This window comes from Rhinatrema bivittatum, chromosome 15 (assembly GCF_901001135.1).
Source record: "Rhinatrema bivittatum chromosome 15, aRhiBiv1.1, whole genome shotgun sequence".
Lineage (NCBI taxonomy): Eukaryota > Metazoa > Chordata > Amphibia > Gymnophiona > Rhinatrematidae > Rhinatrema > Rhinatrema bivittatum.
The window spans coordinates 48,465,970-48,480,266 of record NC_042629.1 but is presented as its reverse complement, the minus strand read 5'-3'; the positions used below and the strand labels follow the sequence as shown (position 1 = coordinate 48,480,266).

The following is a 14,297-nucleotide window of genomic DNA, read 5'->3' as shown; positions in this document are numbered from 1 at the left end:
GTGTGCGACCATCTTGGATCCAAATTGTTTTTGTTTTTTTAAATAAGAAACTGAATTAAACTGTTCAATTAGAAGTCAAAGAGGAATGTTTTAATGTGCTTTCCGAATGGTTGTTTTTTCCATCAATCCTAGTGTCATGCCTGTAAATGCTCTTACTATGGTGGAACTCAGCTAGGGCCTGATGGATAGAAATAAACTGTAAGGTGTATAAGTAAGTGACTGGCAATAGAAAGATATTTTACAGGAAAGCTCAAATGTACAGAAGCTTAAGCAAGCGCAACTATGAAGTGGGAGCACTCTGCATCTGACTCCTCCCAACACATATGGAGAGGACTCACTTTCTCTGGTGCTGTTTCTTCAGAGCTACCTCAGACATCTGACCTTGAAGGATCAGACGCCTCTGCTTGTCAACATCTTCTTCCATGCGAGCAAAGGCATGGGAGCCAATGAAAGACAAATCCACTTCCAATTCATGATCTGAGCCATCTGAAAAGACAAGAGTACACAAATAAAGTGGGGGGTTTTGGCAACTAGAACTTGGGTCAGGGGACTAAACACTGGTATGAATCACTCACTGCAGATCTTGAATAAACTGTGTCCTTAATTTGTCAATCTCTCATCAATATGATGGTACATATGAAGACTGCAAATCATGGACATCCAATTAGATTTTACTGTAAAAATCTGTTGATCTAACTCTACCAAGTCTTCTGTGGGGATTTTCCTGCGTGAAGTGGTACATAGCTATAAGCAGGCAAAAATCAGCAGAGGACACATTAAAGGAAATGTCAGGATTTAAAAATAGCTAAAATTAAATTATGTCATGTGCAAGCTGCACATTGACGGGCGGATTTTAAAAGCCTTGCTTGCGTAAATCCGCCCGGATTTATGCAAGCAGGGCCTTGCGCGCCGGCGCGCCTATTTTCCATAGGCCGCCGGCGCGCGCAGAGCCCCGGGGTTTTTCGAAGGGGGCGTGTCGGGGGCAGGACCGGATGATGCAGCGTTTTGGGGGCGGGGCTTCTGCCCGGGGCATTTCGGGGGCATGGCCGCGCCCTCCGAAACCGCCCCCGGGTCAAGTCTCGGCACGCCAGCAGCCCGCTGGCGCGCGTAAATTTACGTCTCCCTCCGGGAGGCGTAAATCCGTGGATAAAGGTAGGGGGGGTGGGTTTAGATAGGGCCGGGGAAGGGAGGGGAAAGTGAGGGGAGGGCGAAAGAAAGTTCCCTCCGAGACCGCTCCGAAATCGGAGCGGCCTCGGAGGGAATGGTGACAGGCTGCGCGGCTCGGCGCGCGCCGGCTGCCCAAAATCGGCAGCCTTGCGCGTGCCGATCCAGGATTTTTAGAAGATACGCGCGGCTACGCGCGTATCTTCTAAAATCCAGCGTACTTTTGTTTGCGCCTGGTGCGCAAACAAACGTACACGAACGCGCTTTTTTTTTTTTAAAATCTACCCCTGAGTAAGGAAGAATTGCACATTTCTATCTGACCACTACAAAATCTGTAAACCTAATTTATTCATTTAATTTTACATTTATAAAGCACCTTTATGAATCAACAAATTTATCCAAAGTGGTGCAGATATAAATATGTCAAGAACAAAATAAAATCAGTATACTAATACTCCGCCTCATCAACTAAGCACCAGCAGCATAGCTAGACATATCACATTAGCACAAAATGTGCCCAAATACAATAAAATACATTTTTTGCAATTGCTGCTGCCCCAAAATTACTAAGCAGTGTTTTCTCTTTTCTCAGTAACAAGCAGGAGCAAGTCCCAAATCCTGTTCAATTAAAGAAACCAATTCTCAGATCAGTGTGGCTCACCATCAGGGAGACCCGGTTTTTCACTGATCCGGATTTGCCGTTCTGGCACAACCGGCTCCCCGTCCGCATTTCCAATGTCTGTGGGAAGATATGCCAAGGACCTCCTTTCTTCTTCCAGTGACCTTGGGAAATATAGTGGCAGCAACTTTTTGTACGTGGCCTGCAAAGAAATGAGACGAGAAGCACTCATAGAGAACTCGAGGCTCAATGTGTCACACCGCGGTCACGACAATATTAGCCAAGTGCCCAAAATATGGGAATCGGTGTGGGACACATTCAGGACCGGATATGTTGCTGAGTCACATTTCATGATTAAGCATCAAAACAGAGGTGAGTGAATGGTCACCTCATAAAATGTCATGGCACCTTTCCATTTGTGAACAATGGGAAAACAAAAAAAAAAAAAAAGTTTAAAAAAAGGTGCTCAACCTATCTAAAAGGTTTTCTACAACATTGTAAGCAGTGACAAAAATAACCTACTCTGAAGCTCAAGCAACTTTTGCATTACCCAGTGTTTCCCTTTCTACTGGTAGCCTTCCTGATGCATTGAAAAGAGCTTCTGTATGCCCAATACTAAACAAACAAACAGCAGCTGATCCTCCACAATTTTCAAACTATCGCCCCCATCTCAGCCCTTTCATATCTTGCCAAAATTCTGGAAAATGCTGTGTTACGACAGTTTATAAACTTTCTTGACTCACACTCCATTTTCGATCAGATTCAATTTGGTTTCCAGAAACATCACAACCCTGAAATGCTGCTTCTTTCCAGCTTCGACGCTGTGTGCCGTGGGTTTGATAATGGCACTTCCTTTGCTCTCATTCTACTTGACATCTCCTCTACATGCGACACAGTAGATCATTCTCTCCTGTCCCGCTTCCTTAGGTGTCACTGGCACAGTTTTCTCTGTTTTTGTTTCTTATTTTACTAACCATTCTCAGTGAATTGCTATCGATTCAAATGTTTCCTCTTGGACTCCACTACCATCTAGTACACCCCAAGGCTCGGCAGTGTTGGCAGCCCTATTTAATATCTCTCAGACTCCTCTCTGCTGTCTACTTGCGAACCCTGGGGTACACCTTAAATTGTATGCTAATGAAATACAATTCTTTTTTACCTTAAAATCCACGTGGGCTCTTACAGAACAATTCATTTCACTTTGTCTGTCCTCTAACTACGCTTGGCTCCAGCATAACAAACTTGCCCAAAACATCAATAAAACTGAAACAATCCTGCTTTTCCGATTCCTGATCACTGATGGCTCTGATAAAAATAATCTTCAAAATCAAGTAATTACCATTGTCAAAACAGTACAGACCACTGGAATTCTTTTTGACTCTTCCCTATCCATGCAGGATTGCATTAAAGCACTTGCTCAATCCTCTTTCTTTAAGCTCAGTCTACTCCGTCACTTGAAGCCTTTGTAGGATTCCCAGACTTTCATGTGGTTCTTCACTCTGGTCTAGACTCCTGTAATTCTCTGCTCACCGGTCTTCCTGCTCACACTATCCATCCTCTTCAAATACTAAATTCTGCTGCTCGACTCTTAACATCCCCATATGCAGTCATATCACCCCAGTATTACAGTCTCTTCACTGGCTTATCATCACCTACCGGGTACAATACAAACTAGCTGGCACTGTTCTATCTCTATTAAATAAAATCCCTTCTCCTTGGACCTCTACAGTCCTGGCTGTTCACTTAAGATCATCTCGTCATGGACTCGTAGACGGTCCCTTCTCCAAATCTGGCCTTCCTCAATGAAACAAGTGAGCATACTTTCTCAGTAGCTGGGCCTACGCTATGGAGATAAGATCTATTACAGATGCAAATTTCTGCAAGAAAGATTTCAAAACTTTATTTCTGAACGCATATACAGCAGCAACATTAGAACTTTTGCGATATACTGCTGATTTAGTAAAAGTTGCCTGAACTCTGAAAGGGCAGGTAATAAATCTTCTAAATAAATAAATAAATAAATAGAGACAGAAAAGTTTTAGTTGCTTTAAGGTCAAATGTACTAAGTGTTTTTCCCTGTAGACAAAGTAGGAAAAACCCTTCAGTACACCTCGCCATAAGATGCTTTGGGCTACTATAAAAGAACTAGTGATCCATTGAAACCTGTAGTTAAAGACACATGGTGAGCAGGACTTCCTCTAGTTGAACTAATTTTACTAGCAGACATAAAATGCACATAATATATAGTCTGTCAAATATTTGGCCCAGTGGTGATAGTTATTGCAGATACACAATTATTAATTACTTCTATTAGCACTACTAGACATACGGTGCTAGAAGAAAAAAACAAAACATCACACACACATTTCAGCACACTTTTTAAGGCCCTTGCTCTTGCCAGTGTCCTCAAATCCAAGTTTCTGCATCATGTAATTCAGTTAAAGAAAAAAAAATATCAGCTTAGATAACCCAGACAGGAAAATAGAAATACCTCTTCTTGCTCCGAGACAGCAAAAACCACACTGTCAATGGTCTCTCCATGGATCTCCAAGAATCTTCTGACTGTTCCTACAAGGAAAAGAATCAGCATGGTCAGCAGCAAGGGAAATTTAATAGCCATACTGCACACGAGAAAAAGAAATGACCACTTGAGGAGGAAATGTTCCCATCCAAGAATCCTTGTGAGATTCTCCAGGATTCTCTCCTAGGTAGCGACTTTCAAAGCTATGTGGATTGCTGCAAAGTCTGAGCAGTGCTTTTGCCCATGGACTGTGCACCATTTTTCAAAAGAGAAGGTATATAAAAGCACTTTCCTTTTGGAAAGTGCCTAGAGGAAAAATTTGCACCTACATTTTCTGCAGACATTTTCCCTGAAAAACGTGCATGGCTTTGAAAAAGACAAAGCTATGTGTCTTCTCTCTCCCATCTTAACCACACCTACTTCAATCCATGGGTAAAAGTGCATGCCCTGTTGATTCCCGCACATACTTTTACCCATACTCAGGGTGGGGACATTTTCAAGACAGTCCTTTTACCTGGGTAAATGGCTTTTATAAGATTGCCCTCATAGCAAGAGGTTTTTATTCTGCAGATGCGGAATTCATCCACTCTTTACGAATCGCAGTTGTTAGCGCTGAGAGGTATATGGTATTAAGTTAGATATCTGGAATGCTGTCTACTTACGGAGGGCTATATGGGTTGCATCCTCTAAGGGATAACATCTCTTGGCAGAGGCAATGACACAGAACCCCACAGATGACATTGCATGCTCCCTATAGTCCAAAAGATAAAAGGCAAACCAAAAGCATTAAAGGGATCAAAAGCATTAAAAGCACCACGTCTTGCAAGTGGAGTACATTCATGCCACATGTAAGAGAACAGCAAGAGGTTGTGCAGAAACATTGTGAAGCCTTCAGCTGGGACTCATAGGGTACAAAAGGCTCTTAACACACTGAAGAGCAAAATAAAAAGAATATTTCATTATGAATTACCACTTTCATAGAACTTCAGTCTCTGAGGTTTTTAAATTACACCATATGCAAGTTTTAGCTCGGTGTGCAAAATAATCTTACTTTGCCAACTGCAGGACATTTCGATAGCAACTGTATAGGGAGCTCTCAGCCGCGGTCCGGTATTTGGGCTTGTATTTGGGTCCCACGGTGTGAATGATGAACCGCGCTGCCAAGTTAAACCCTTTGGTCAGCTTTGCTTCACCTGTCCTGCAACCTACATAAGCAAAGAAATTTCCATGAGGAGAGCAAGGTAGCATCATATTCTGCAGGTGCTGGAAACACGTTAAACATTAGGCTGCCCTCACCCTACTTAAGGTAGAGGCTGAGAATTTTGCCAGGCTGGACTATGGGATCGCTAAGATTTCATACAGCAAAAAGGAAGAGGCAGAAACTGCACGCACACTTTTCCATTTTTTAAAAAGTGCTTATTTTTTCCCCTCGGAACAACTGCCTGTATTAAAAAAGGAGCAAATGCATGCAAGTAGTTTTCCTTGGAATAATTTTCACAAGGGAAAGTATTCCCTTTGAAAACTGCTGTAAAGTCCATGGGCAACAGACTTGGAATCAATGCGGGCAATTATAAAAAAAAAAAGTTATTCCCTAGAAGGGCAATGATGCTGCTCATGGGGCTTTACAGTCCTTTTATACCTGCAGGACTGCAAGCTCATTTCAGAGGGAAATTCTGCACTGAGTTTTCCTTTGAAAATGTAGCTGGCGGGCACTTGGGTACAAATGTACCCATGTAGTTTGCATGGAAGCAGAAGCAAACTACGTTCAGAGATTTGAAAATGAAGTCTGTGTGTGTATGTTCACTCCCCTGACTTTTCCCCATCCCTTCCCCCATAGGTAAAACAGACATACTGTGAGCAATGTGCGGACTAAGGGGGAGGAGAGGAGCTATATTCAGACTTTTTACTGCGGTAAACACACATTTACCTGGGGCAATATGTTTGAACGTTGCCTCCTAAAAGCACACTAGATTGGACCTACACCCTGTGCATAGGAATACGTCAAAAGACACTCATATTTCCTAAACAGGAACAAGCAGGAGTCACATGCACTTTGATAGGCAATATCAGAAATCAGGATCTGTACATGACCATAAAAAAGTTTCAGTTCCTGAAACCCTCGTCCGCCATCTACCACAAGCATTTCCTGTTTCTCCTTTGCCTGATAGAATCACACACACACACACACACACACACAATAAGGGGTATCCGTACTATTTTTCCCCCCACAGACACAAAATGGGGGTAAGCTTTCAATACATCTGGGACAGATTATTTTCTGATCTATACAGCCAACTGCAAATATAACACTACCTCTGTGTTTTAAATGGGACGTTTGAATCACTGCTATCATTTCCTATTTGGCACAAAAATATTCAGTGCTGTAGAAAACGAAAAGCAGAATTTCCTCTTCAGCTTTTGGTACAGCACGTACTGTGAGCACCACATGCTCCTGCATCCCAGGAAGGGAGGCAGCTTTTACGTTTCCTACACGCACCCTAGGCATTACACTAGTAAATGCACCCAGCCTTCTTGCTCAACAATGACAAGACTCGCTAAGCAGCTGATAGCAAGAGGAAAGGAAGATTAAGAAACGTGCATCTTACAGAAATAAAACTGGTTGAGCAAAGGTGCCTTTAGTCACTTGCTGTCTCTGAGCTATCAGGTTTGATCATAGTTCCAGTTATTTTGTGCAAAGTACAGTCTCACTACACAAAGTATCTTATAGCACACACAGCTATCACTCTCACATAGTGAGAATAGAGCCTGGGCAGAACGGCACCTGGATCGCCTGGCAGCCTCCCACATAGCGGGCAAGGAGAATGTATAAGCCGATTTCCTCAGCCGTCAACGTCTCGATCCCGGCGAGTGGGAGTTGTCAGATGGAGCGATGGATCTGATTGTTCGCAGGTGGGGTCCTCCTCATCTGGACCTAATGGCTACCTTGAGCAATGCCAAAGCTCCCAGATTCTTCAGCCGCTGAAGGGAGCACTGGACTGGGGGCCAGTATCCCTGCGTAGCCTGGGATTGACAGACCGCTCCCCACCCGGAGAGGCTGGCATCCGTTGTGACTACGATCCACTGCGGAGCCAGTAAGGGCATTCCCTTCAAGAGGTGCGCTAGCGACAGCCACCATTGTATGTCGGCAATGGTAGAACCGGAGAGAAGTAGGGGCATCTGAAACTGCTCGGACAAAGGCTTCCAGCGGGATAGCAAAGCTTTCTGTAATGGACGCATATGCGCAAAAGCCCAGGGGACCAGGTCGATAGAGAAAGCCATGGTTCCCAGTACCTGAAGGTAGTCCCATGCCGTGGGAAGTGGGAGTGAGAGGAGGTTGCACACTCGGTCCATAAGTTTGAGCGCCCGAGCGTCTGGGAGGAACACCTTGCAGACTCAGGTATTGAAGCGTGCCCCCAGAAATTCCAGGACCTGGGAGGGCTGAAGATTGCTCTTGGGGAAACTGACTATCCACCCGAGGGAGGTGAGGAGAGCAAGAACCCGGTCAACCGCTATTCTGCAGAGAGTCATTGACTTGGCCTGCACGAGCCAGTCGTCCAGGTAAGGATGGTCTAGGATTCCTTCTCGGCGAAAAGCGGCCGCCACTACCACCATGACCTTTGTAAAGGTGCATGGAGCGGTGGCGAGGCTGAAAGGCAGAGCTCAGAACTGGAAGTGTTGGCCCAGGATGTTGAAGCGGAGATATTTTTGATGCTTGCGTCGAATAGGTATGTGGACATAAGCCTCCGTCAAGTCGAAGGAGGCCAGATATTCGCCTGGGCGAACTGCTGCTATCACCGCCCTCAGGGTTTCCATTCAGAAATGGGGTACCCTGAGGGCCTGATTGACCCTCTTGAGATCCAAGATGGGATGGAAAGAGCTGTCCTTCTTTGGCACGACGAAGTAGATGGAATACTGGCCGACGCCTTGTTCCTCCACCGGGACTATGGCTCCTAGATCCTGGAGCCTGGCAAGAGAGTCTGGCAGACGGCTGCCCGCTTCCGGTGTCCGCAAGGAGAGACTATGTACAAGTCTGGCAGATCTCGAACAAACTCTAAAGCGTAACCTCTCTCTATCACCTTGAGGACCCACTGGTCCGATGTGACTTTGACCCATTCCTCCAGAAAACGGGAGGGACGTCCACCTAAGTCTGGAACAGAGGAATGGGCCGGCCCTATCTCATTGGGAGGCGGGCTTTGCGGTTGAATGTTGTGGGTTACCATTCCGGAAGGCATGGCAGCCATGAAAGGAATGAGACCATGCCTGGGACCTGGAGGAGTTCCCTCTAGGAAAGGAACCCCGTGCCCTGTTGGTATACTTTCGCTGGCCCCTGAAACGGAAAAGCCTAGGGATCTTGTTCTCACCCAAAGATTTAATAAGCTGCTCTAGGTCCTCGCCAAAAAGCTACTTACCCTTGAAAGGAAGTGCCCCCAACTGGGATTTAGAAGAGGAGTTCGCCGACCAGTTGCGCAGCCAGAGGAGGCGTCTGGCTGACACTGCTGAGACCTTCGCCTTGGCCTGTACACGGAGTAAATCGTAGAAGGGCATCCGCTCCATATGCCACTGTACCCTCCAGTTGTTCAGCCTGCTCCGCCTCTGCAGACGGGAGGCCCTGGGTGCTGAGCAATTGTTGGACCCACCTAAGACTTGCCCGCTGCATGAGACTGATGCAGATCGTCACCCAGACACCTAAGGCGAAGACTTCGAAGATACACTTGAGATAAAATTCAAGTTTGCGGTCCTGGACATCCTTCAGAGCAGTGACTCCCACCACCGGAATAGTGGTGTGCTTGGTGACCACAGAGACGGAAGAGTCCACCTTGGGAATTTTCAGCATTTCCAGGCAATCCTCGGGAAGAGGATAGAGCTTGTCCATAGCTCTACCCACACGTAGCCCCGTCTCGGGAGCTTCCCATTTCCGAAGGAGCAGCAGCTTATGCATGGGATGGACCGGAAAAGTGCGTGGAGGCGCCCTGAGTCCCACCAGGACTGGGTCCATGTGGGCTGGCATTGCGGCTGGCATTGCGGCCGTAACTGTATCATCTGGAGGGATTTCAATCCCCAGGTCTTTTAGGATGAAGGGAATGAGAGGCTCCAGCTTCTCCCTTTGAAACAAACGGAGCACTTGGGGGTCATCCCCTTCAGAGGGGAACCGGCAAAGACAAATCTGCATCCGGATCCTGGTCCGGAGCTGCGGGTGACTCAGGCGGATCCGGGGGGGGGGGGGGGGGGGGGGGGGGGTGGGTGGTGGTACCCCTGGTACCACTCTAATCCTGACGGAGCCTTGCATATCTGGCGCCGCAGGAGCAGGCGGAGTGGGCATCCGTGGGATTTTGGTGGGCGGGAGGGGTGGGGGGTTGTCCTCCTTCTCCTGCAAACTAGCCAGGTAAGATTTGTGCATCCACAGCACAAATTCTGAAGAAAAACATGGCCTGGATTTCCCAGAGGGAGGATGGGGAGGGGGAGGCGAGGGAGGGTCAGGATCCTCATCTGGGGGGGGGGGGGGGAGAAACTTGAAAATCTGGCTCCTCTCCCTCCTGCAGCTCCAAATCGGGAGCTGCACTAATACCCAAAATGGCTGCTGTTCCCGCGGTTTGCCGAGTCGGGAACAGCTTGGCCATGTGGCGCAAGGAACGCCCCAGGGTCACTGGTAGAGTCGGTGCCGCGGAGGGATCCTCCCCACCCGGCAGGCACCCCGAACAGAGTCCATTGTGGGAGAACCGCAAGGCAGGCTCCCCGCAGGCTAAACATAAGTGAGATCGCGGCATGATTGACAGGGGAAATCGCCATGAGCAGGAGAAACAGCTGAGCAGTGCCGGGGACAGGAGCGAGTGCAGGCAAATGAACCCTGCCCGCTCCCTTCTCTGCTGAAGCAGAGGAAAGTAAGCTGCCTTCCGTTTAACTGAAATATAAATAAATCTTGGTTATTTCCTTTTTTTTTTAGACAGGGGAATGAACTTCCCTGTAAGTGCTGCCGAGGAATTACAATGTCCCGGGGGCCAAGGCAGTTATTTATGGGGAGTGACTGGACCACCAGTATCGTCCCAAGTACACGGGTCACCGGAAAGGAAGCCTAGATTGAGTAACTTAAGGGGCAAGCCCCTCTAGGCCCCCCAAGGGCGAGGAGACAGCGCTGTCTCCTAAATGACAGAGCTGCTTTAAAAACTGTTTCAAACTTTTTTTTTTTTTTTTAATTAAATACAAAGAAGAATACTTGCTTGAACTTGAGAAAAAGAGAGAAAACCCCGCAGGGCAAAGATAAAGAAATGAAGTAAAGGAACCGCAAGGTGAGCTGCCTGGCATCTGCTGGAGACAGACAAATACTGAAGGGCTGCAGGGTAGGCTCTGTCCTAATCTAGGATACCCTTTCAGTTTTGGTCTGTCTCCATCTGCTGGACAGGAGGCTCAACCCACGGTCTGGACTGATCCAGGTACGTACAGGGAACTGTAATTCTTTTTTTTTTTTAATTAACAAAACTTGCCCGATCGCTGTCCATGGTTCTGCACAGTTCCTGCTCGGGTGAGTGAGCTGGGCTCCCCGGTATCACCCCAGGGCTGCTTAACTCGGGTATAGGGTCCTCAACCCTTACCAGGAGCTGTCTCAACACACGGGGGGGGGGGGGGGGGGGGGGATTGGTCCTCTCAGGACCTAACAACCCCCTGGGAAACTGAAGGCTTCTCTTTTGTCCAGATTTTTTTTTTTTTAACCTAGAGAAAATTAAAGGAACCCCTAACTTTCTAAACATTACTACCCTGTCTCTACAATCTCTTATTAATTTTTTTTTTTTTTACAAGTAGGTAATCAGAAAAGACTGTGGGTTTTGTACCTCCACCATCTGCTGGAGACAGAGAAATACTGATGGACTGTGGGTGGCACCTTGGTATATAGGGCAGGGTTGTTTTAAAACTTCTCTGTCTCCATCTGCTGGAGGGGAGGCAAAACCCAGGTGTCTGGATTGATCCAGGTACGTACGGGGAACATCAAATTTACTGTTAGCCTAGTTTCCTGCAGGGAAACTGGGCTTGGATCATGTCAGTCTGTCTTCTGTAAGTGTGCCCCCTCCATCGTCCTTTATAATATTTGAACTGTTCATCCATATTTGTGCCACAGACCGTACGGTGCTCAGTGACCTTCCACTTACATTTTTAGGTGCCCTTGACATACCCCCCTTCCCAACACAAAATCCCTTCTTTGTATTCCCGACAGAACAGGCCAGTTGAAATCTCAGATAGATCAGAGCATACTGTCATCAAGCATTTTTAAAGCTGCCCTGCACATATTTCAGTACCATGAAAGGAAACTAGGCATCATGAAATATTCCAATATCTTATTTATGGTTTATTGTTTTTTTTTATATACCGTCACATCGGCATAGCCTTCACAACGGTTCACAATCATAATACATTAAAGAAATACAATAAAACATTCAATAAATAGTGATAACAGCTAAAATATTTAAAAAGAGAACATACATATAAATTTAGCTGTTAAAATCCAGTTAAAAATAATAAAACTTATTATTTTACTATTCCCAACAAGTAGTTGCTAAACACATCTAAAACATAAAATACCATATCAGCATAAAACTAAATATTAAATACTAAAAAAGATTATGCTCGTGCAATCGCCTGCTACTCATTTTCTTTGTAAGCGCATTGAAATAGCATTGTTTTTAATTCTGCCTTAGGATTTCTTCTTGTCTACCGTTAGTCTTAAATATGGTGGTAATGTGTTCCATGCTACCACATAGCACGTTCCCTCACTTGACTCAGGCGAGCCAATCTGATTGTTGGAATTGTTAAAAGACCTTTGTTAGCCGACCTAAAACTTCTCTGTGGAACATGCAGCTTTATAGAAAAATGTAACCATTCAGTACTTTCACCATGGATTATGTTGTGAATTATACATGCTGTTTTATATTGTATCCGATAATTTATCGGAAGTCAGTATAGAGAGACCAGAACTGGGGTATTATGATCACATCTTTGTTTTCCTGTCAGAACTCTGGCAGCAGAATTCAGTAGGACTTGAAGCCGTCTAATTGTGGATTGTGGCAGTCCCAAAAGTAAAGAATTGCAATAGTCTAGATTTGCAAATATAAGTGAAAAATGTTGATAGTCATTTTGCTCTTGCCATCTTGCCAGGATGATCTTGAAAACAGAACATAGGACTTAACTGTGTTTCCAATTCATCTAGTGGCCCAGAAATACCACCGAGGATGTAAAACTGAAAAGCCGACAAGGCTCTTACCTTTAAGTTTCTGAAGATCCTCTTGGAGCTCCGGCCCTGCAAGCATTAATATGCTCTCAGACACAGGATTCTTGTCAGTAAGGGTCTCGTTGCTGGTGTTCACTATGGCCGTGCAGTTCAGTAATGCTACCGCTCCTTTCCTGAGGCATTAAGAAACCCAGACATCTCAATCAGCACATGGTGTGCTTTACTAATCCCATGCATGACATAATATACTAAGTCTCCTTAAGATCATATTGCTGGTGTCCTACTTTTGAAGGAAAATGAAACTTACAGACAGAAAATAAGATGCCATGAGCACAGATAAAAAAAATGTCATGCCTTTTTCTGCAGGAAGTGCTGGGGGAACATACTGAAACAAACATTTCAGGTTAAGCTTTTTGCTCAAGCAACTTAGAAAAGGTTTGGAAATATTCTAATACTTGTAAAACTGCAATCAAAAAGGCTTCTGGTAGAAAACCATATAAAAAATTGTAGCAGGCCTCCCAAAACAGGCAACCACAGTTCAAACATTATATAGAGGTGCAACAAATGGAAAGATGTGACTTCTACAAATTAATTTCATTTTAGTCTAACTGGAATTCCATATCTCATTTCATGTAAAGCAAAAAAATGTGTGTTTTCCCAAGACATCTGCCTTAGCCTCCTAATACCTTTCTACAGAAAAATTAAGATAACCCAATTTTCCTGCATATATTTTGTCTTAGCAAAAGCAAAGTTTAAATGGGGGTTGGATTAAGTATACTAACATGTATGCTTAATTATCCAGGATGGCAGAGACAGAGGAAGATGTGGCTCTTCACGCAGGTCTTGGGATACAGGCCAGCTGTAGAGCAGAGCAAACGGGCTGAAGCGATCCTAGTTTTATGTACCTGAACGTAAACTGCTTTGAAGTGGCTGACCAGTCAGAAAGGCAGAACATAAACAAAATGTAAATTGTGTATATCTGAATGCACTTGGCAGCTAACCCTGCTATTACCGGAGACTTATGCTGCTGGGGCATAGTTGCTTGGCGCATGCCTTAGTTTGTCACTGTTGCAAGGCTATTGTGGCATCATTCTTAACTTACTAGATTTCAGTATTATGTGTTTTCTTATGTTTCATTTTAATCTGTTGATTTTATGTATGTTGGTATATGGTTATTGGTTGTAAACTATTAAGATATTGTGCTTGTATTTTTAAATTGTGTATGTATGATTGATAATTTTAATACCTACCATGCTCTGAGATTTATTTACTAGTACGGAATAAATAAAACTGTTAAACAATAGCCGATTGGATGAGGCATAATATCCTATAAGCATTCAAGCTTCTAGGACCAGCAACTAAGATATATCCTAAGCAGTGTACACTGGGCAGACTGGATGGGACAATTGGTCTTTATCTGCCATCATCTACTATAAAAGACAATGTTACACATTGTCCTTTGATCAGTAAGAACATAAGAACATGCCAAGGGTCCATCAAGCCCAGCATCCTGTTTCCAACAGTGGCCAATCCGGGCCATAAGAACCTGGCAAGTACCCAAAAACTAAGTCTATTCCATGCTACTGTGCTAGTAATTGCAGTGGCTATTTTCTAAGTCAGCTTAATTAATAGCAGGTAATGGACTTCTCTTCCAAGAACCTATCCAATCCTTTTTTAAACACAGCTATACTAACTGCACTAACCACATCCTCTGGCAACAAATTCCAGAGTTTAATTGTGCGTTGAGTGAAAAAGAACTTTTCAGTGGCTCACAAATT

At 45.0% G+C, this 14,297-nt stretch overlaps 1 protein-coding gene across 5 annotated transcripts in view; it reads right to left on the bottom strand.

Moving 5' to 3' along the window:
* The window catches only part of GDAP2 (ganglioside induced differentiation associated protein 2), a 59,867-nt gene that overhangs the window by 39,685 nt on the left and 5,885 nt on the right, over window positions 1-14,297 (bottom strand). For all 5 annotated transcript variants that reach the window (XM_029577986.1, XM_029577987.1, XM_029577985.1 and 2 more), the window contains exons 3-8: window positions 12,553-12,692; window positions 5,356-5,509; window positions 4,967-5,055; window positions 4,275-4,351; window positions 1,826-1,985; window positions 339-486 (exon numbers count right to left, since the gene is read on the bottom strand). In XM_029577986.1, the coding sequence (XP_029433846.1) occupies window positions 339-486; window positions 1,826-1,985; window positions 4,275-4,351; window positions 4,967-5,055; window positions 5,356-5,509; window positions 12,553-12,692 (768 nt within the window). The remainder of the gene's footprint in view (window positions 1-338; window positions 487-1,825; window positions 1,986-4,274; window positions 4,352-4,966; window positions 5,056-5,355; window positions 5,510-12,552; window positions 12,693-14,297) is intronic.